Source organism: Anabrus simplex, chromosome X (assembly GCF_040414725.1).
Source record: "Anabrus simplex isolate iqAnaSimp1 chromosome X, ASM4041472v1, whole genome shotgun sequence".
Lineage (NCBI taxonomy): Eukaryota > Metazoa > Arthropoda > Insecta > Orthoptera > Tettigoniidae > Anabrus > Anabrus simplex.
The window spans coordinates 190,798,331-190,822,271 of record NC_090279.1 but is presented as its reverse complement, the minus strand read 5'-3'; the positions used below and the strand labels follow the sequence as shown (position 1 = coordinate 190,822,271).

At 38.3% G+C, this 23,941-nt stretch overlaps 1 protein-coding gene across 1 annotated transcript in view; it reads left to right on the top strand.

Annotated features, from left to right (window-relative positions):
- The window catches only part of Spt6 (transcription elongation factor Spt6), a 193,602-nt gene extending 170,071 nt beyond the window's left edge, over positions 1 to 23,531 (top strand). Inside the window, exons 28-29 of the mRNA XM_068230569.1 lie at positions 12,550 to 12,681; positions 20,336 to 23,531. Coding sequence (XP_068086670.1) covers positions 12,550 to 12,681; positions 20,336 to 20,645 — 442 coding nt within the window. The 3' untranslated portion in view covers positions 20,646 to 23,531. The remainder of the gene's footprint in view (positions 1 to 12,549; positions 12,682 to 20,335) is intronic.
- Positions 23,532 to 23,941: the final 410 nt, after the last annotated feature.

Here is a 23,941-nt window from a genome sequence, read left to right as displayed (position 1 = left end):
AACTTATAATGTTGTTTTAGAAAACCGTGAATATATTTGGAAACTTTATAGGTAGGGCTATTACGGCAATTGATAATCAGACGTACGGGAATGTTGTTTTTATGGATTTTAGGTAGGGCTCTGGCTATTGGAATGCTGGGGTTCATGTTGATCAGTCTCTGTTGTTCCTGTTCATTGAGAAGGAATGTGGAGTTCTTAATTATAGATCTTAAATTACGTTGTATTCTTACGATAGGATCTTTGCTAACTATTGTATAAATCTTATCCTTAAAAAAACTCTTCAGTTTTATTTATGTAATTGTCCTTATCCATTAACACCATAGACCCTCCCTTGTCAGCTATTGTGACTATGATGTTATTATCTTCTATTTTCGTTCTCAAATTACGTATTAAAGTTTTTTGATTAGTGTCGGATTTAGCATTAAGTTCTTTAGCTAGTGTAGGTAATTTCTTTTTTATGTCAAATCTAATGTCATTTTGAACTTCAAAGGGGAGTTTAGAGATATTAGCTTCTACCTCAGCCACTGTGGTAATAATATCTAAGTCCTTTTTTTCACTAGGCCAGTTATTCTTTGGACCTTTATTCAGGAGTTCCGTTTCTGTTCCAGAAAACTGCACATTGGTTAAATTAACGATTGTGGGTGTGTGGACATTTGAAGTACTTGTTCTTTGTTTATCTGTATTCTGTACAATGGATTGCGTTTGAGATTCTTTTAAATGTGATAATTTCTTGTTTAAAGTAGCCTGTTTCTTGTCAAGTAAAACCATCATTTTGTAGTCTACGTGAAGTTGGAAAGAGTTCCATTCTAATGGGGTTAATGTCTGAGCTACCGTTAAATGAACTGTATATAGTTGTAAGTTCAATTGGGATTTCTTCTTGTATAGTGACCTAATTTCATTCCTTAACCATATTACATTTACTTTATCTTGGACTTTGTTCATACTTGGGACGGTAAAGTTCTTTCTTTGTGTAGGTTATTGTATAATGTTTTACGAAATCATTTTTCAACATTTTAACCTATAATTTATAAGATTAGAATGACTCCATATGTATTATTTTTAAGATTGATGTAGGCTGATGATGCCCGTAAGGAGGGTGAAACATGTACCATTGACTTTTATGTATTATGTATAAAATTTTGACCATATGAAATAGTGGATCATATTGTATTGTAATAATATTTGAGACATGTGAGGCTTTCGTGGCCGGCATTATAAATCATGTCTGTACTTTCCTGGCTTGTAGGTCGGGTCCAAGATCATCATATGCTCCTGTACCACAGCCTACAAGCTCAGAAAATATAGACCTGATTTATTACAGTACTGTTTTGTAATTTTCCCTGCACAGTTATGCTGTTTCCATCTATTAATTCAAGTTGTAAATTAATGGGTTCTTAGCCTCTTCACAGACGGCATGGGACAGTTGTATTTTTTGAAAACATATGGTACTTCAGTACATTATTTTCTTCTCAATATTCCAGATGTAAATAGAAATACAGTAGAACCTCAATTATATGTTCCCGGAAACTAAGTTTTCCCATATTACTCGTTCAAATTACGTGGTCCCGCGAGCATCCTAATTAGATCACATTGTAAAAATCCCATATTATCCGTTCCTCGAAGAAATGTTTTCCCGGATCAACCGTCCAGAAATTTCAGTCCCATCAACACTAAATCCTCGATCACGCATTTTTCAAGAAACTGTATCTCACAAAAGGACGGCTACAGCATACTTACGGATCTTAGTGTTAACGTTCCGTCATTTCGATAATTAGAGGAAGTACTGTATTGGAAAAGCGATCGGCAATGAACTTGCATAAGGGGCCATCTTAGCATCGCATTCGGGTGATATTGTTTAGAGAATCCTCGGAAATCATAAAGCAGAGAGTCGCCACAACAATTGGAAGGAGACAGAGCGCACTTTGACATCTCTACTTGAAGACGGAACGAGTTTCGTCAAATGTTCGTACTTGCAAAACATCTACATTATGTCCAGGGTTAGATGTTTATAGTTTTTACTTTTTTCAATTGCATCGCCAAACAGGAATCCCTCAGGGCAGTGTATAGTCACTGGGCTTTCAGGCAGAAATCGAAACTGCTCCTTTTTAACACAAATTTATTTATTTTAATATCATCGTATACGATTATGTTATCGAAACCAAAACAGATGTTGCACCTTACATACATAAAGCCATGGGAGGTTTTGAGATTGCCTATTACTGTTTTGGTCCTAATATAAGACTGGGAATTTCATGTTTTTGTGTTAAAATGTATTTAAAAACGCAGTCGTTTTGTTTGCGCACGTTACATTTTAATAGTTTGTGGCATTTCGCACCCGTACCGACTTGTACAGCGAGCGCGCTTTTCAGCTGAGCTCAAGGTCACGAATAACTGTAATTTCTGAAGTTTTGATGATATTTTTTCTCTTTCCAATTTGATTGTGATTAGTGACAGGCAGGATTGAATATAATGTTTTCAAGAATTTTCGAGAATCGATATCTACATTCGTAACCATATTCTCGAGTCCAACATAACCTTCAAAACTCGATGTATGCCTAATTTACGCAGTACATGATTTCCATCAACTGACTACGAACTGTATACTGCACCATCCTTCGGGGGAAACTCTTTCTAGAACCCTATCGGGCGACCCATGTATTGCACCGGCTTTTCCCCCTTCCAATTGCATCAGAAATTGGAGTCAACTGAATGGATCATGCATTAATAGTGATGTCAAGTATCGGCAGCTATGTTTGTCTCCATTAATCGGTGTATAATAAGTTCATCACGCTTGCACAAGTTCCAATTTAACCCTCTTAGTGCCAAGCCATTTTCTGAGATTCTGGCTAAGAATGCCAAGCTATTTTTAGTGGTTCTGCAGACTTTCAGAGAAATATTAATTAAAAATTGATTTTGTTAAATATATGCATTATTCTTGCAGTATTATATAAAATATACTTCTGACTTTACCAAGAAATGCTTATAAATTTGAAAAACATCTCCAATGTATTTTGAAATTGGCAACAATTTAACAATTGTTAATTTTCATTTTTATTTTTAAGTTTTAGTCTAATTTTGGAAATACAGTTTGTAACATTGCCTAAATCCAAGAACATAGGTAAAATACACATACAATTCTAAACAAAACAGCGTAATTAAAAATTTAATTAATTTACTTACAACCACCCCAAAACGTATTTTTTAAAAATCTGCACTCACCATTTTCCTCACTGAAATTTTTGTTCCACTGTCAATCGTACCTGGCATTGAACAATAATTTAATGCATAACCCTTTTGGAGTACACAATAATTATTAGTGAAAACAATGATCATATTTCAACAATATACACCCTTAAAAATTACAATCAGAAATGCTTTCATTTCCAATAGAGAAGTAGCCCGCCAAACTTCAACCCTTGATTGTGGTGAAAACGCATATATTGAGATGAATTGTTGGGCATACGTATTTGTTTCATTTGCCATCAAATTTATCAATGAATTAGTGAAGAACTGAAAATAATCTGTTAGAGGGGCATTATGTGGAGGCGCATATTTAGGCCCAGCGAGTTCCATATAAATTACGGGAGTGGTAGGCCTATCGAACTGGTTCGGAAAAATTTCTCGGAAACAAACATTAGCATTCACATTGCTTTCATTATTATTGTCATTATCACTCGCATCATCCATAGCTCCATCATTATTGTCACTTTCTGAATCACTCAGAACTGGTAGTGAATTTTTAATTGGTTCCATGGACTGCAATTGAGTACCTACTAACCTGAACACCCGATGTACTGGGGCCAGAATAGCACTTCCTTTTCGGTACTGGTGATAATGGCAGTGTTCCTGGTATCGCGTCACTATCAAAATCACTTTCCGATTCTAATTCATCTGCTGTTATATCATTTTCCTCTAAATATGCTATTAGCTTATCGTCATCCACGCCGGCAACCAAACTAACTCTACTAGAGCTCGCCATGTTGTCAACAACTCGGAGCCTGTGAACATCACAGATTATTAACTCCCTCCGTTCGTGTCCAAGATCTCCAAGGCCAAAACTATGCCACTCTCGTGAAAGCTTGAAACCTCAGCTTTCTAACGGAATAAAACACCCAGAGGCCTCTGTTAGCAGAAGCTGTTAAACACTAGGAAATCATCGCGCCGATCCAGTCGGCTCTGGCACTTTTCGCGTGAGGAGCAAAAGCCGATCTGATCGGCGCGTGGCACGCAGGTGGTTAAGCAGATTTCACCATTCTACGTTCTGCTGAAAGCGTTAAAATCATCTCCGACTTGCTATCCGATACGTCTCAGGGGTAATTAATGTGCATCAATAAGGTATATTATTTTAACGTGAGGCCGACTGGGAACCCGCATTTCCTTTGATATGATTTACCAGCACATCCATTGATCCTTAAATACCAATAGTCATCATCCAAACTCATTCAACTAAGAATAATCATGTAATTGTTCGGCGTAAGCTTATCTGCTATATTTATGAAAATAAACTACAATAGTATTAAATTATATGTAAATACTTGGTTTATTCAAAAAATTAATATGGGATGAAATAAAATCGTAAAATAATATCCAATTATATTCAGTATTTCTTCATTGAAAGGATAAATCGGTAAAATTTATGATTAAGCTTAATCATTCTTCTCGTTAAAAAAAAATATAATTCTTACAACGTAAAAACAAAGAAAACTTTAAGGAGTGGCATAAGTCGTAACTAGATAGTATTCTTGTTGAATATCCATGTAATCAAAGTATTATTTACGTTAAAGTATGAATAAAGTCTCAAGCAAATAAATTAAAAGTGGTTAACATCAAAATTGAATCGCATTCATTTAACTTGAAATTGCTTATTTTGAATTTTTTAAAATTATTCATCATTCCATATATCTATGATCTCCAAATGTAATGCTAGCGGAGAAAGCGAAGTTCCACATTAGTATAGCTCCCAATGGCTATTTAAATATATTCCGATATATATATCAATCAGTTTCTCCAAGTTACTGGATAAACATGTCCGTATTATTTCCTAAGAAATAGATGTAGGTATTGCTTCACAATAAATTGTCATAATCCTATGAGGTCTTACATATGTCGAGATTCAAGATTGCATCTAAGTTAATTACCATTTCATGGAATTTTAGAGAATATAGTAACAAAATTTATTTACCAACGGCAGAGACTTAATTCAAGAAAATGCTTCCTTTCATAAATGATGACCTTGACAACCAATACCGATCAAGACTCGTTACAACATGCGAAATCTTGTTAGAAGAATTCAGGTTTACCTCAATATTTATTATTTGGAGATGTTATTTCGATGAGTAAATATGGTTATATATATTGTTATCAACCTACGAATTGGGTCACGTATTTACCGCAAGAATATCCCATTAATCCAAAAATATATTATCATGTTATTAAATTCATGCCGCCAACACGTCAGATATAATCAGTGGTTAGTATTACAGTATGTGATTACTACCAATAAATCTCAAGTATGCATCTCTCTCCATATCTCAACCGTAAACATTACTTCACCTAATTCATCCCTACAAACACATCCCTCAGAATATTTATATTTATAATCTCATATTTACGACGAATAAACTCTTAATTACTCATATAAATATCTAACATTACTTCTAAGCGGCGTAAAGTCTCAATATTCTATCACCGAGTGACAACATTGTATTAATGGGTTATATTTCTACTCAAAAACATATAATTACTCATCCCAGTAAGAGAAATACAAGTATGAACAAATCAAGTTCATATTTACTCACATGTGACTGCGTACTGCCGATAACCAGATCTTAATAACCAATAAAAAAAACATCTAACTCCTCTCCGTATTACGGTTAGATCATAACACATTATGCGTTTCACATTTCCTTGGTAATCATCGAAGCATTATTTCAAATCTCTCCATATCTGTCTAAAAACATTCCTACATAAGGATATTGGTTTCCGTAAATGAAGATTACCTATTTCCATATTTTAAAAGCGCTTATGGTAACTTCTTTGCGACGACACTGCTCACTGAAAATATATCTCGAAGATCTAATTGCAACCTGCATGAAAATCATGCCTCTAACCTCTAATTACTACATCTATAATTTACGTACTATTTACTTTGAATAAATAAAATTACATGAAACTTAACTTTATCCGCAGGCATTACTGGACTGGGCTAGACTTCTTCTTCGTCATCTTTATAGTAGGCAGCTGGCCGCCTTCAGGTCATGGCTGCGTCACATATTGGAAGTAGCAACTGGTTACGGGCTTGTAGAATCAGCTGGCGTGGAGTTGGTCAGTTATCAATCCCATCTCGGATTTAGCCACTCATGACGATGCCGTTGATTGCGTGTAATGGAAACATATCCAACATCATAGTTAGTGACATAATCTAGTTGTTCTTGAGGAACTTCTCTTGTATCTAACTACAATTTTAACAAGTTATTCTACCAAAATTCAATGTTAATTCTACGTCAGAAACTTTGTAATAGTATTCTAGTCCACTTTCAGCCTTTCGTTAATATATTCTTAATTGGCGATAATTTATTTTTAACTGGTGACTCGCGTCAACTTTCGGTGTTAAACTTATTCTTCGATAATATATATCCTCCTTCTTTAATTACGATTTCATCCTCGTTTCTTTAAGATTTCCTCCTCGTTAAACTTGATATATATGTATGTGGTTGGCGCAATTTTTAATACTACTTGACGTATTAGTTCTTCTTCAATTCTTGCTCCGTAGAAGTATTTTTGGAATGCCTTCTTCTTTCCGTGAATAGTAGTAATAATTTTTTTAACAATCTGAAACACCCTGCATTTTTTTTTCACAGCCATTTGGATTCTGTAAGTCTGACTATCTTACATCGCGATCATGGTTTAATTGATTCTATATGTTTGTATATTATAATTCGTATTTTCTGCCGCATGATTTCCGACACTTTATCGCTATTCACGGCAAAACGACGATTTTAACACCGTGATTCGAAATTATCAGGGCAATGAAATGGTACAATACCGGTGACCAAATTAAACTGGAAGATTAAAAAAAAAGGGATTTCGCCATCATGTTGGGAGCTTTTGTGTCTAATGTGCTTTATTTCATTAGATTAGAGAATTAAAAACTACTTGCGGTCGATTGTTGTTTGGCTTGGCGTTACCGGTATTAGATTTTTCGAAGTTTGGCTGATTGAAGTTGCGGAACTAAAAGAAGTTTTCACGGACGAAGTTTCCCCGCTAGAACTGAATGTGAAGTTTAGAGATTTTTAAGTCGCGTACCGGTAATTAATGTTTGAAGCCGGCCCCGCGATCTAACTTGTCTGCCTCTCACCCGGAGGGCACGGGTTCGATTCCCGGCCAGGTCACGCATTTTTACCTGCATATGAGGGCTGATTCCAGTTTCACTCATTCTGCGATTACCTTTCATTGAGGAACTATCAAATGGTGAGATGGGGACCTCGGTCTAGAGAACCAGGAATAACGGCCGAGAGGATTCGTTACACTGACCCTGTGTAACCTAGTAATCTGCAGGCTTTCGGGATGAGTAGGGGTCGCCTGGTAGGCGGAAGGTCCATTGGGACTGTAGTTTGGTTTGGTTTAGGAGTGTTTATAAGATTATGATAATACAGTTTTCATTTTTGTGATATTTTGGTCAATTGTTGATGGCTCATTCGTTCCCGGATTTTCTGTTTTCCCGTGTTGTACGATTTTTTTTTTTTTGCTGTCCCACCAAAAACGGAGAATCGAGGTTCCACTGTACACAGTTGAATCGCATTGGTATGACCACCAGCTGGTATCCAGAGTAACTGCTCTTTGCTGCACAGACAGCTGCTAGACATGCTGCCAGTGACTCAGTCAGGTGCTGATAGGTCTCCACGGGTATCTGGAGCTACACTGTCTTCATTGCGTACCATAACTGCATAAAATAAATTTCGTTGCAAAGCCTGTATTGTCGTTCGTATACAGTCAAAGGTTTTATATTTAATTGACAATTAACAAATATCAGTACATGTTTCGTCCATCTTGTGGACATCATCAACTGAATAATTGTAAGAATAAGTACAATAGACAAGGACAAAAACACATTAAAATGATTCGGGTTACCAAATACGTCAGTTAAAATGCATGTATAAAAAATTTTTTTTTTTGAGAATGTTCTGCAGCACAAATATCTGGTTCTATTAAAATGAAGACAAAGAAATTGAACACATGTGATGGTTCATTAAATTATGGTAATTAAGCTGTTCTTGTTGGCACGATGATTTATTGAAATATAGTTCGGATTACCGAATATGTCAGTTAAAATGCATGTTAAAATTTTTTGTTTGGAGAATGTTCTGGAGCACAAATGTTTGGTTCTATTAAAATAAAGATATTAAACACATGTGATGGTTCCAATAAAATATGATAATCGAGCTGTTCTTGTTGGCATGATGATGTTGATAATTCTTAGTTATAAGACAGGCGGAATATTTGACAGTGATTTCATACATGGAGAAGTTGTGTTGTAGTTGATTATCCCTAGAACTAAAACGGTGGCTATTAGCAACGATAAAAGTAGACAAGGTTGAAGCATCTTATAATTACAAATGGAATTGAAATAATATGCAACACATCTGAATTGCCAGTTGATAAACAGAAATTAGATTTAATGTTCGTAAAAAAACTCTTCAACCTAATTGAAATCAATAAATTGACAGCTCTTTTATTCCCCAAAAAGGCCATTGATTCTTTGAAACAAAAAATCGAGAATGATTTGATAGTTTCGAAAGCGGACAAGGGCAGTGCTACAGTAATTATGAACACGGAGACCTATGTTCAAAAAACCAAATTTTTTGCGGAAAATTTCTTTAAATTGATTAAAAAAGATCCAACTAATAATATTCACAAGAAATTAAAACAAACATCCTTCATTTTCAGTGACTACGATTCTCAGAAAATAATCAACATGAACCCCACTATTCCCACAGCCAAAGCTTTGCCCAAAGTTCATAAAACAGACATTCCCATAAGACCCATAATTAACTTACAAGACTTTCAAATTTATTCACAACTTTAAAAAAAAAAAAAAATTACAATTTTGAGAACCCTAGCTCTCTTAGAAATTCTATAGAATTTTGTAAATTCACCGAAAGCTTAGTTTTACAACCACAGCATAAAATGGTTGACGTAAAAAACTTGTATTCCAACATACCGGTCACAAAAACCTTAAAGATAATCAAGGATAATTTTTGGAAACATTAGTAAATTAAGCACACAGGAAATTGAAAAGTTTTTTTTAACTTCTAACAATTACTTCACTTTTAATGGTAAAATCTATAAGCAAGACAGTCTTCCTATGGGAAGATGGGAAGGGATAATAGCAGAAATTTATTTGGACCATTTGGAAAATACCCAGATTCGTAACAAAATCAAAGGAATTGTGTTCTGGATGCAATATGTTGATGATACGTTTGCTTTAATAGATCACAACATCACCAATGGCGATATCATCCTTGAACAATTAAATGCGGTTGACCCATGGATTAAGTTTACTTCTGAAGTTGAAACCCGTAACTCTTTAAACTTTGTAGATCTCACCATTAATAGCAGCTCGAACAAACTTTCTTATAATATCTAAGAAAGCCTACCCAAACCGTAAACACCATTCATCAAGATTCTATGCACCTGGACTCTCAAAAAAAGAGCAACATTCTATAACCTAATTCATAGAGCTTTTTAACGTTCCTTTATCTGACGCGTATTGAAGGAAAGAACTCAACACCGTCTAGTTTATTGCGAGAAAAAACAGTTTTAGCAAACATTTCATAGATAAAATTGTAAACAAAACCACCTCAACTCTGCTCAGAGACAAAACAGAAAGCAGATAACTATGCCACCTTCACTTACACCGATAGAAATATTTGCAAAATCACAAATATTCTTAAGAAACATAATGTCTACATTGCTTTTAAATCAATCAATAACAGTGATAATCTTTTCTAAAACCAGTACAAAGTTGATAACATCAGTAACAAATACCACAAATCAGGTGTATACATGTTAAATTGTAACCAATGCCCAGCGAGTAACGTTGGTCAAACTGGAAGAAACTTTTTTATTAGATATAAAGAACACGTTAACACCTCTAGACACAATAAATATTCCGCCATGAGTAGTCACAAAAGAGTCCAATCACTCCTTCACCTCCATAGAGCAGGACTTAAAAATTCTTTGCTTTAATAATAAGGGCAATTTACTTAATATCTTAGAAAACATCTTCATTAATATAGACCAAAAATGCAATCTTGCTCACAATTTAAATGAAATTTTGGAAATTGTGAAGGTGCTATTCGAGGCATTACTCAACAATTTCTCCTTGAACAAGCCTCACAACAAACTTTTACACACTCGCTCCCTGCCCACTGGATTCGACCCTCCCCTCCTCTCCCATAAAACTAGTTTTCATCACACATGGCCAGCACACTTCACCTTCAGTTAGCCGACAACATTAACACTTGTATCAAGCTAACCACTGTTGGGCAGGCAAGGACGTAAGTAGTCATATGTCGCATATTATTTCAATTTCTCTTGTAATTATAAGATGCTTCAACCTTGCCTACTTTTATCGTTGCTAATAGCCACCATTTTCGTTCTAGGGATAATCAACTACAACTCAATTTCTCCATGTATGAAATTACAGTCAAATATTCCGCCTGTCTTATAACTAAGAATTGTCAACATCATCACGCCAACAAGAACAGCTCTATTACCACAATTGAATGAACCATCACATGTGTTCAATATCTTTGTGTTCCTTTTAATAGAACCAGACATTTGTGCTCCAGAACATTCTCCAAACAAACAAACAAACAAACAAACAAACAAACAAACAAAAAAATTAACATGCATTTTAACTGACGTATTTGGTAATCCGAATCATTTTAATGTGTTTTTGTCCTTGTCTATTGTACTTATTCTTACAATTATTTGGCTGATGATGTCCACAAGATGGGCGAAACATGTACCGATACTTGTTAACTGTTAATTAAATTAAAAAAATATTTTAGTATTGTAAAGGTGGAACCTTTGACTGCAGCTTTTGAAAAAGTACCATAACTGTTCAAGGGTGCATGGCGGAGGAGATGGACGGTGAACTCAGCGATCAAGGTAGTTCCATACATGTTCAGTTGGATTGAGATCGGGCTGTTTGGGGGCCAGAGAGAAACTTTGAAGTCTTGATTGTGCTCTTCCAGCCACGCTCAGACACATCTAGCTGTGTGGTAAGGCTCATTATCATACTGAAAGATCCCATCCTCCCAAGGAAAAACAGTCATCATGTACAGGTGGATGTAATCGGCGAGGATGGATTCATAACCAGATCAATCAAGAGTGCCTTCAACATGGATGATGGGACCTAGACGATACCATGAGAACATTCCCCAGACCATATCACTTGCCCCACTGCCTTGTATTTGTTTAACAGTGGTTGTGGGGTATTCGTTCTCCAACTTTTTCACTGGACGTGCTGACGTCCATCCGTTTTCTGCAGCTGTATATGTGACACATAGGAGAAGGCTACCCGTTGCCAGTCAGAAGTGGTCTAGTCACCATACTATCGAGCAAATTCTAGTCGCCGGTAGATTTACTGACACAAAAGAATTGTTGTGGGACAAAATTCCGACACATTGATGTCTCCAAAAACTGTCGATAGTTAGTGGAACATAAAGATAACATTATTATAAATTCCAGTTGTTTTCGTTGATGTACCTATGTGTGTACGATTGCAGTCACCTTTTATTTACTTCAGAGTCCCATTCTCAGAAGGGTTCGTTGAACTGTTGTGGTAGAAATGTGTCCGGATGACCGCTAGTTTATTTGGACAATGAGCTGTACCACTGTAGCCTGTCGGTTGGCCTTCATGCACTGTCGTCGACTTTCATCTCAGACATCAATGGTGCGTAGCTCCGCAGTTTCCTTGATGATTATTCCCACTGGTGTCATTCATCCACTCACGATACACCTCTACCACAGAGGAAAAAACCGGTTTGCAATCGTCGCTATTTCCAAAATGATGCCTGCCTCCCTCCCCCCCCCCCCAGCATAAAAAAAAGAAGCTGATCATCATCCCTGTTTGCAACTCTGTTAAATCCTTTCCCTTGTCCATAACATCGGGGACTGCAATGGATACAGTCAGTCTTTCCATCGCATTAAATACCCACTTCACCAACCAGTCACCCTATGCGGTGCAGATGGCACTCCTATCAGGTGGTCATAATAATGTGATTTGACTGTGTAGCTTCCTGTAATTGAGTAAGATTATGCGTCAGGAGAATGATATAATTCTGATGACAATATTTATTATATTTTATCGTTTATAGATTACACTTACATTTCAGCAATTATAGCAAAAGACATGTATAATTAATGTAAATTATGTTACATTCCAAAAGGTTAATTAATTAATCTAGTATGGAAATTTATTCTGCGAACTAAAGTCCAAGGTAGACTGTTCTGATATTTATTTTGTTTGTGTGTGCATAGTCCAACGGTGACTCAGACAACTGATCCTATGGACTGGAGGAAAGCGGCTGAAGCTTGGGCGAAGCTGAAGAATAGAGAGCCAGGCATGGGCACTCCTAGACAGGATGGTAGAACCACGCCACGTCAAGGCAGGTAAGTGGGGTTAGAGATCTTCCTAATACTTGTCTACCCAGGTGTTGCATCATTTATAATACAGCAATATAAATCATCAAAGATCAGAGGCAGGGAAGGAAGATATAAACACAATGGCAGATCAGTGTGGGCAGAAGAAGAAACAGAAAGAGGGAAGGGCAAACATGAAAACAATAAGTCTTCATTATAAACTGTTACACCTTTGAATGTTCAGTCTACGAACATCTGTGGATTAACTAAGTGCCTCCACAATCCTCTGTTTGCAACTAGCTCTGTGGCCACCTCTACTTCCATTCTTATTACTAACTATTGTCTCATTGGTCTCCCTTTACTTCTCTTACCATGGGTGGGCATGGAATACACCTGTAGTATCCTCTGTTTGTCGTACGAGGCAACTAAAAGGATGACCTTCGTGACAAAGGACTGCAGCATTGGAATTGTGAATTGAACTCCCTGCAGGTGGGAGGCTGTGGTTGCCTGTCATGGAAGTTGACTAAAGGGGTGTGGCCATCTGTCGCCTCATTGAGGCTTTGCCAGTTCAAAACTTAAATGAGTGTACTGCTTGAGGAAGGACGTCTTCATGTACGACTATGCAAAAGCCCAGACTGTATCAGTATCCCATCAGGTGGAAGTGTCATGTACCCTGCAGTAGTATCCGCCTGATAACACATGTCCTGCACAGCCAAATGCCTGAGCAGGAACCTCTGGGGGTTGGGGTTTTGCCTTGTGTGGCACCTGGAGGATCTGCTTGTGATTGGAGTCAGGGGCATTGAGGGAGGTTACTTTTCGGCATGGCTGTGAAAAGATCAAAGCCTGCGAAGGGTGGTCCGCCACCAGATCTTTATAACTTTTGATTCCTTACAGGATGCAAAGCATGATAGGTTCCTGGTTGCTAACAGAACCAATAGACATTAGTTGGTTGTGTTCAGTAGGTACACAAAAAGTGTCCACACCGAACTTTTGGATTTAAAGATAATGTGGTCATGGTAGTTTGCTGCTCAGAATGCGCACCGCAGCGCAGGCTGATCGGTTGCTCAAGTACGACCTCTTTGGCAAAATCCCCGTCAAAGTGGAAGAGTACAAATCTTTGAATCTGGTTTGCAGAGTGATCTTCCATTAAAACCTATTCTTAAACACTGACAACTCATTGTTTTACAGTTCCAGTTTCCTGGGTACTGTTGGCGAGCCTCTTCCACTGTGTCTTATTGAGATACGTTCTGTTGTTAATAACGTTCTCAAGTGTCCTTCCCCATCTTCAAGCTACATCTTTACGATGTCCACCCAGTGGGTTCTTGGTCTTCCCACATCTGTTTTCCTGCTACATGCCTCTCCAAGTTAACATAAGCTGTCTTTGTTGGCTCCATCCTCATTACATGCCCAAACCACTTCGGTGTGGATATGCTGACCTGATCTAACAATATTGTCTTGATCCCAGCTTCCTTTCTAGCCATGTTATTCCTTAACTTGTCCAGTATTGTTTTTTGAATTCTGGACATCAAGAACTTCATCTCAGATCCCTGTGAACTTGATGAGTCCTTACTAAAGGTGCATGTTTTGATACTATAGGTTAAGATCAGTGTGAAGTATTAATTGAACACCACCATCTTTTTCTTAATGTTGGTACTTTTGGATCCCAGAGGAGTGTTCGTACTTGCTGGTGAAAGTGACAGCTCCTCTGCACTCTATTTGCCACATCCTTTGTGGCTAGTGTATCTGGAGATATTACACTGCTGAGGTATGCAAAGTTTTTCACACTTTCCAGTGGATGGTTTTCTAGCGTGATGTTTACTGGTCATCCCTCACTGTTCATTGCTATTGCTACTTTTTTGGCTTTGCTTATCTTGAGATTGCTTTCCTTGAACTTAACCTTCTATTTATTGTGTCTCAACTGTACTTGTTCCTTAGTTTCTCCCCATATCATGTCATCAACGAAAGGCATTGCGTTACGTTCATCAGAGGTTTTTGTGATGTTCTTCATTATGTCATCCATGATGCTAATAACAGTGGGGATAGTGCACTGCCTTAAGGGACTGGAACCAGAATCAATATCAGCTCCCAAATTGCACACAGCTAGTGCTAATATAGTATTTGAACTTTTCTCACCAATCCCTCTGGCACATTCCTCTTTCTCAGGCATTTTCATATCATCTCTCTTGCAATGATGTCATATGCCTTCTCAATATCAGGAAAACTGTAGACATATCTTTCTCCAAATATTTCAGCATTAACATACAGACACTGAAGATTAGGTCTGCTGTGGACCTATTAGGCCTGTGACTGTGACTCCTAGATGACTCGCAGTCTGTCCTCTGAGATCTTCTCGAGAATTTTAAGCTCATGAGAAAGGAACGTTATTTCCCGGTAATTAGAGCATTTTTTGTGATTTCCTTCTTGCTTCAGTCAGCAGGTATCTTGTCATCCTTCCACTCTGCATTGAACACCTTCTGTAGCCACTGCAACCCCTGCACTCCTGCTGCTTTAATCATGTCCGTGTTGACTTTGTCGATCCCTGGGGATTTCCCTTGTTGCATCCTCTTAAGTGCTGCTTCTGTTTCTGCCCATGTAATGTAAGCTTCCTCTGTTCAAAGCTGGTTCTTTCATTCTCTGATCACCGGGTGAGTGGGCCGTGCAGTTAGGGGCACATGGCGGTGAGCTTGCATCCAGGAGATAGTGGGTTCGAATCCCACCGTCGGCAGCCCTGAAGAGGGTTTTCCGTGGTTTCCCATTTTCACACCAGGCAAATGCTGGGGCGGTACCTTAATTAAAGCCACGGCCGCTTCCTTCCAACTCCTAGGCATTTCCTATCCCATCGTTGCCATAAGACCTACCTGTGTCGGTGTGACATAAAGCCGCTAGCAAAAAAAGAAAAAGCATTCTCTGATCTGCTTCTGACCTGTTCATTAGGAGATCGAAATGATTCCTCAGAACCTCTCTGATGCCCTCTTCTTTCCGAGCCAGGTTTTAATTAGGATCCTCAATTGCCTTGATGGTTTCGACTGCATTTCTTATGTTTTTTTACTGCTAATATTCTTTAAAAGCACAGACTTAATAGTTCTGATTTGCACATAGTTCAGATTGTTTCCCTTGAATAATAATCAGTTTCTACACATAATGTAATTTATCGTAGATGATATGCATATGACTTGAAATTAAAACACATGGAAGGTGGTGGTAGTGGTGATTATTGCTTTAAGAGGAAGTACAACTAGGCAACCATCCTCTATATAGGTCTACATGGGTTGATTTTTTAATAGTTGCAACTATTTTTTATTTAGATACGTAGCATACTTACAAAGTTTGGCATTTTAAAGGCCTTCGAAGTAATCACTACCGCTGTGTAGTCCTCGTTCCCACCGATGTGGAAGCCGTTGAGAGCGCCTGATCGTCGCGGTCGGTGGCCCGGAGAATGTCATCCACTGTGTAGAAGCGGATCCCTCAAAGTGGTGTTTTCATTTTAGGGATGAGATTACAGTCGCAGAAGCTGAGATCTGGAGAATAAGGAGGGTAGTAAAGCACTTCCCAGCCCCAGCAATTGAACAGCTAAGTCACAGCTCCTGCTGCATGCGGTCTTGCATTGTCATGCGGAATGATGGGTGGGTTATTCAGGAAGTGTCTTCTTAGAGGTGCTACCAGGTTCCTTTGCAAAAATGTAGTAATATTCCGCATTAATAGTACATCTCTGGGGAGCGTATGTTTTATGATAACAGCACCCCAGTCGTAGCCAACGATCAACACGTGGCCTTCACATTGGTTCCGTTTGGGCGAGGGGTGACCCATGATGACTATACTAGTCTGATTGGCGTTTCAACTGCAGTTCATAAGCTCTGGCCCAGGTCTCGTCAGTAGTGATTATCCGCCGTAAGAAGGCCTCACTATTGCGTTCATAGCGCTCCAAGTGCCTACGAGTTGCATCATATTGCAGCCATTTTTTATGTTTGGTCAAATCAGGTGGAACCCATTTGGAGGCAGTTTTCCACATTTCCAGCCACTTCTTCAGAATTTGCAGGACAGTAGAAGGCGCCAGCCCTGTATCGTTGGCCAGTTCACGAATTGTGGTGTTCCGATCCGCCAGCACTAACGCGTTCACATTCTGCACATCGTCATCAGTAGGGATGTATAGAACTAGCACCGATAGAGCGCACTGCTGTTGTGTACTGGGTAAGTGCAATGCGCTCTTTGTCTCCTGTGTACTCATGCCGCTAAATATCCACGAATTTAAGTTGTTTAAATTGTTATTTTCGTGACTATGCCGAGCTATTGCAGTGTTCCTCTTTGAAAAAAATCAGGGAAGCCCATTTTCATTTCACCAGTTTCCACAAAATAAAGAAATTAGGAAGAAATGGTTACATGCTATTAGAAGGAAAAATTTCGGTGAGAAGAATCTGACCGAAAATATTAAAGTGTGTTCCCATTATTTTCAACCCGGTGACTTCACGAAAACTTTGTTGGGTAAGTGCGATTTACGAAGGGAAATAATTCCTATTTTCTATCTATAAACTGATTAGGCATTTTGATAACAACCACCGAATTTATGCGTTTTTATTTAAAGGTGAGAGAGCAAGATTAAAACCGGGTGCTGTTCCATCGCTTTTTCCATGGACCACGAACACAACAAATCAAGGAAGTCATGCATGAGAAAATTGCCGGATTACCACGATAAGCCTACAATATCGGAATATGCAGAAATCACCTTCTTTGAAGTACGGGAAGAAATCGGGAATATACCCGAAGAAGTAAATGTTACATTTTCAAAGACATCAGCACTCAAAAAATACTACAAGTAATTTGGTTGTTGAGCAAACAATGCGTAATCCTGATGCCATATTGCTTTATACAGGGTTTGTAGATGTCCAGCATTGTAATTGGGTGTTTGCTGTTCTGGGAGAAAACAGATGCAATTTACAGATATTCCCTCTTGAACCCAGACTGTGTTTCTTCTTGACAGTTATGAAGCTAAGGACCAACAAATCTGACAAAGAACTAGGCCTTAACTTCAGAATCCATAAATCTACTGTTGGGAGAATATTTAATGTTTGGGTTAATTTCATGTACTGCCAATTTAAAGAGTTGAACATTTGGCCTGATAGAGAAAATGTCCTTGAAAACCGCCCCCTTGCTTTTAGACAGAAATACCCCTCGACTAGAGTTATAACTGGTGCAACTAAGATTATAATAGCGAAACTTGTTCCAAAGGCAAGTATTCCTCTTTCATAGGGCTAGCTGGCCTCAACCATTTGGTAGGGGGGTGCTGAAAAGTTTATAAATTTTGGCTGCATGTTTCTGAACACTGAATAATACCAGTCTTGGGGAAGTGCTCTAATGCATAGCTTACAGCAGCAATATGCTTGCAACATGTTTTGGGGCCTGCTGCAGCAAAATGTTCACATTCCTCTCCTATAATGTCACCAGGTACTCCTAAAATAAGCTTCACATTATAGGTCTTAATTGTGTACTCGGATTTCACAGCACTGCATTTTAGAATTTCACCCGATTGAAATTAACCTTTTATAAACAAAACAAACTTTCCACTGAAAAGTCTGTATCCAGCATAACACAATGATTTGTAGTTGGAAACAGGTGCTCCATCTATTTCCAATTTTCTAAATACGAAATAATCCATCAGATGCAAATTTGTGATAGTGACCTTCACCTTATGGCTGATGGTCAAATATTCAAAGGAACCGGCAATGGGAAACTCAAGAATATTCACGTGCCTTTGGTGGTGGACAAAGGCTGTATCTGCAGTTTCATGTAAGCCATCAACCTTTAAAAAAATACATGAACCAAAGTTTATAAGCAAGGGGAGCAAGTGCGTGTTTAAATATCTATTTATGATTTGTCTTGTGGAGGTACATTTATATATTTATCAATGTACAATACTCAAGTAATTGTAATCTTTAGGAAAAGGCATGCTAACTCCTATTCATTATTTGGATAATAAAGCGTGTTAGAATTTTCTAATTACCGCTGTACTAATTCTTCCTTCCTCCCACTAGTTTTAGCGTTTCTGGTCCGTAGCTCATATTGCAAGTGTTTAAGGCTTAAACGCTGAAAATCGTAATATACTAGGGAATATACCTATACAATTAATTAATATAATCTTGAAGTAAAATTAGAGAAGATACAATCGGCTTTAGCTCAGAAAACTCTGTCACATTCTATACATTACTCGCAGCTGACTTGGAGAAACATAAGACGATCGCCTTGCGCTTACCCACGAGTGCTATCTGGCACGAACTTTCTCTGTCTACACCCCTATTATTGCAGGGTGACCAGGCTGCGGCATGTCTGTCACATTTTGTCGTCCGTATTTGAAGACCTTGGCCCACCATGCTACAGTGCGGTAAGGTAATGCACCTTCACCGCAAGCCTCTTGAAATCTTTCGTAACACTGCCTTGCATTGCGACCTTCAGCGTATTCAACCTTCAACCAGAACTTCTGATCTTGCTTCAAAATCATTACAGCTGTACTCCACGATTGCACGCTCAAAACTACGTTCTTGGTGTTGCTGCACACGTGCATGGCGTGTGGAGGGCGAGTTCATTTACGCTGAGGGAGGGTGGGTATCTAAGCTACCTCAGGTATACATTATATTGCCTGGCTACGTTTTATGGCATTGTTATAGCATAGTTGCCACTATAAAAGAAATTAACCCATGTATGTATATATATATATATATATGCCACTATTAAAAAATGAATCCTTGTATATCATCATCAATGTCCCACTCCAGTCGCTCGGGTGTGGTTCACCCGTGTATATATATAACACTCGTCAGAGAGAAAAAATGGAAAGGATCCGATACTTGGAAGAAGGAAGATGTCGGTGAAAGAAAGACAAGGGCCACAGAGGGCGTGAAAATAAGACTTCCCAGGCCTCGGGTGCTCTAATACCTTTGGGGTCGGAAAAGAACAAGAGTTGACCAAGGGAGGTCAGATAGGGTAGATGAAAGTGAGGAGCCTGGCACAAGTAAGTGGAAGCAATGCTAGGACTCAGCTGAGGGCCCTGTGGTCACCAACTTACGCTCCCAAGTTAAGAGCACCTGGGGCAAAGCACATGGAAGTAGGGGTATGCCAGTTGCAGCTGCAATAACTGGGTCTTTTCTGTACTCACTTGGCTATTTTTGCTCTGTACTTAACATCCTTTTCGTACGTCCCATATGTAGTCGGCATGACCTGATAGCTTAAAACCAAATTTTATGAAGGAGGTATCCATGCATGGTGGGAGTAGAGGATTATGGAATCATTTAATAATTGATTCCTGTGAGCTTGCATCCGGGAGATAGTGGGTTCGAGCCCTGCTGTTGGCAGCCCTGAAGATGGTTTTCCATGGGTGCCCATTTTCACACCAGGCAAATGCTGGGGTTGTACCTTAATTAAGGCCAGAGTCGCTTCCTTCCCACTCCTAGCCCTGTCCTATCCCAGCATCGCCGTAAGACCTATCTGTGTCAGTGCGACATCGAACAAATTGAAAAAAAAATTGATTCAGTGTTCTGAAAAGCCAGTCTGTAATTATTTTTATTTATGAACTGTATACTTTTACCTTCATCTTGTTTGAGTTTAGAAGTTAAGGTAGATAGCAGCTAAGTGAATGACAACTGGGATTGTCTCCTTTATTTCGTTTTTTGTCCGTGTTTTTCCTCTCCACTTGTTGCAGTGGGAGCTCAACCCCGCGGTATGATGATATCCGCCGAACCACTCCTCGCTACGACGATCCTGGAAGAGGTACACCCCGGAGCAGCAGTAGTGGTGCTAGTTATGGACGTTCAGGTGCCCGTATTGTTCCTCCGGTACCGTACGGCTACCCTCCAGTGGCTAACAGTAACAGCACCAAGTCTCCAAGAAGCATCGCTGGCTCGGGTCACGACAGTATGCGGTCGACACCTCGCACCAACACTAGTCCTCATTCCATGGTGGAGAGTTCTGTCAGTGGAGATGCCACGCCCCTATATGATGAAAACTAATTAGCTTCCTGAATTGTTCCACTACTTTTGCCTTTACCTAAATTAAAACCTTATTCTGTTGTTTTTTTTGCTTCCATAACTGCCGTCAGTGGTTGTGTTGGGTTTGTGTGGCATAGATTGTAAATAATGTACATTGTGAAATGATCAATGAATTATCATCTCTTTTTATGGAAAAATAATGAAATGTTATAATTTTCCTACCTGGTGAAATTTTGATTATTTACATTTAAGGTTTAGGGAAATTACTTTGGAGAAGTGTAAAATTTAAGTTTAGAAAAATTAATGATCCAGTCAAATGCTCCCCTGGATTTAAGATAAATTAGATGAATGTTTTTGTTGAGGATATAACTTTTTCACTGGATTACTCCATCTGTGTCAAAGCCGTCAAACTTCTATCACTAAAGGAGGACATTTGTAAATGATCAATATTTTTTTTTTTTTTTTTTTTGACAGGTCCTTCTTAGGAAGTTTCTAGTGTTCAATGAATATTAAATTATTTTAGAGGTAATGGAAAGGAACAAACAAGTGACAATCAAGACATATATTGAAAGATGGAACATTGAAATTAACACATAATAGGACCAAATATCAGATCTGTGGGAGAAGACGGGAAATGAGAGGAGGGGGAGAAAAAAGAAAGAAAGAAAGAGAGAGAAGAAAAGATACAAAAGGACAAGGACAGTCTCCACATTTTCATGCACTGTCATCTTCAAATAGATTGACTCGCTTCTTTATCAGTCCCAGTTCTTCTGTTTCCTATTCTGTTCTGAGCCTGTTTCTGCTTCCAAGCTTCAACACACACCAAGGGGCATCTTGACAGAACTTCAGAATTGTTGTGGAAAGTGTAAGATGAGAAGAAAGCTGGATAAACACTGGAAAAGAGAAGAGACGTAAGATGAACACAGATGGTAAGTGACTGTTTTTCCCCTGTGATCTAGTCCTTTACAATGTGTATTTATCTTTGCTTTTCCTGTCTTTATCCAGCTTTCTTCTTATCCTAAACTTCCTGCATCGAGACTGAAGATCTGTCAAGATGGCCCCTCAGTGAGTGTTGATGCCTGCCCTCTTGATGGAACTCGAAAACAGAAATGAGCTCGACAGGGCCTGAGAAGAGATGGATGTAAAAGAACTGGAATTGATGAGGAGAGAGCCCATCTATGAGAAGACGGCAGTGAATGAAAATGATTCTTGTCCTTTTTGTGTTCTCATGTTTTTCCTTGTCTTCTCTTTCTCTTTTTTACTCCCTCTTCCCACATCGATTGGTCATCCTATCTTCTGACATATAATTAGATTTGACACTTGTTTGTTCCTTTATATTACTTATAATCACTCGAGTTAGTCACTTGTGGAGAGGTGCCTGATGTGTGTTATGTGCCACAGTAATGAATACATAATCTTGAGGAGGGTAAATAGAATGCTGTATAAATAGTTCTGTACATGTGTATGGAGAAGTGTGTCATTTAAACTGTTTGAGAAGCAATAATTGAAATATACCTGAGTGTTCATCATAAATAAATCATGATGTCCATCAGGCTGAATAGAGGAAATTTTTTAAGTTACTCAGATTTTTTGAAGTCTCGAATGCTGTAGAGGATGTGTTGTGCTATAAACTTATTCTTTATTGCTCTTATTTTCTATTTGCAGACTTATTTATATTACTTTCTCACTGGAATAGTCTTATTTGGTTGCTTGACAGGTGATTGATGAGTTTGAGTAGGTTAGCTCAAGGAAAGGGCTATCCTTTCTCCTAGTAATCATCAGTCTTAAAGTATGTTGGAAGAGGAAGAAAGTTGTTTTTGTTTATATTCACTGTTATTAAGGAGTCCTGTCCTAAAAGTAATTCTTATTGCCTTCCCTCTTGCATGGTTTGCTTAGTAGAATGGATGACATTTTCTACCTTTGGAAAAAAGGGAAATTTAATCAAACCTTATTGGATGACAAAGTTGGAACATACGGTTGAATACCTCTATTCATTTTGATGCCCCAAAAACCAGAAGAAAGAAATCATTGCAGTTGGGATGTAATTATAACAGTGAGAACTTCTATATTCCCTTTTTCCTGGGTCGAGAAATTTTGTGAACTGTACAGAAGTTTTTCAAATTCTGGATAACTCTATTGTACTTTCAACACTAAGTTGTACATTTCAGTCTGATATGTTGTTGTAGTGCTTACAACAATTGAAACGCTTACTTTAGCAAGGATTAAGGCCACAGCTGATTCCTTCCCACTCCTAGGCCTTTCCTATCCCATCGTCGCCATAAGACCTATTTGTGTCGGTGCGATGTAAAGCAAGTTGTTGTGACTTTAACAAGGTAATTATGGCACAATAGCCAAGCGAGGAAAAATACTTCCAAAGAAATACAGTTTTGACTCTTACTGATGGATCAATGAGACTGGTAAAAAATAGAAATATTCTTCGGTCATAATCACCTGTTCTTTTGTGTGTTTTTTAATCTCTCCTTCCTTGTAAGTCATGAATCATCATAAAAGAGAGATAACTGAAAACTTTTTGGTGGCCATTTCTATATGAATGGTGAAGGTCTTGAATAGATCATCTTGACAAAATTCAGATATAGATTTTGAAAGTGTTTTCTACTTTTTTACTGTTTGCTCAAATTGGGCTGAATGATTAATGATGCATGATGAGGAAAAGTAACAGTGAAAGAGTTGGTTTACTGCACAAAAATGAATAAATGAAAACCAAGAACTTGTAATGAATTATATGAGTATATACTGTACAGGATGACCCAAAAGTCTGATAACATTTCATGAGGCAATACCTCACTGAATATTGGAAGTAGAGAGGTAATAATTGAAACACACGATTGGCATGACATGGGGTTTTATTGACAAAAAAAAAAAAAAAAAAAAAAAAAAAAAAAAGAAGCTTCATTACCAGTGCCTTTTCTGGTAATGTCAACATGCCGTAGTTGCAGGCACAACTGACCGCCCTCTCTCAGGACAGCTCCTTTTATACCGTACACAGCTCTCATGCGGCATCACTGATGTGTTGCTGTCCAGTGCCATCTGTTGGCCTGTTTGTGCACTAGTTGTCGGTGTCTATAAAACCCCATGTCATTTCAAGCATGTGTGGCCATTTGTACCCAAGGTGTTGCTGTGCAGCGCCATCTGTTGGTCATTTTGTGTACTTTATTTTTGTGTGAATAAAACGCCATGTCATGCCGATCATGTGTGTCAGTTATTACCTCTCTGCCTCCAATATTCCGTGAAGTATTGCCTTGTTAAATGTTAACAGACTTTTTGACTTTCCAAATGAGGGCGATTCATTTTTATTT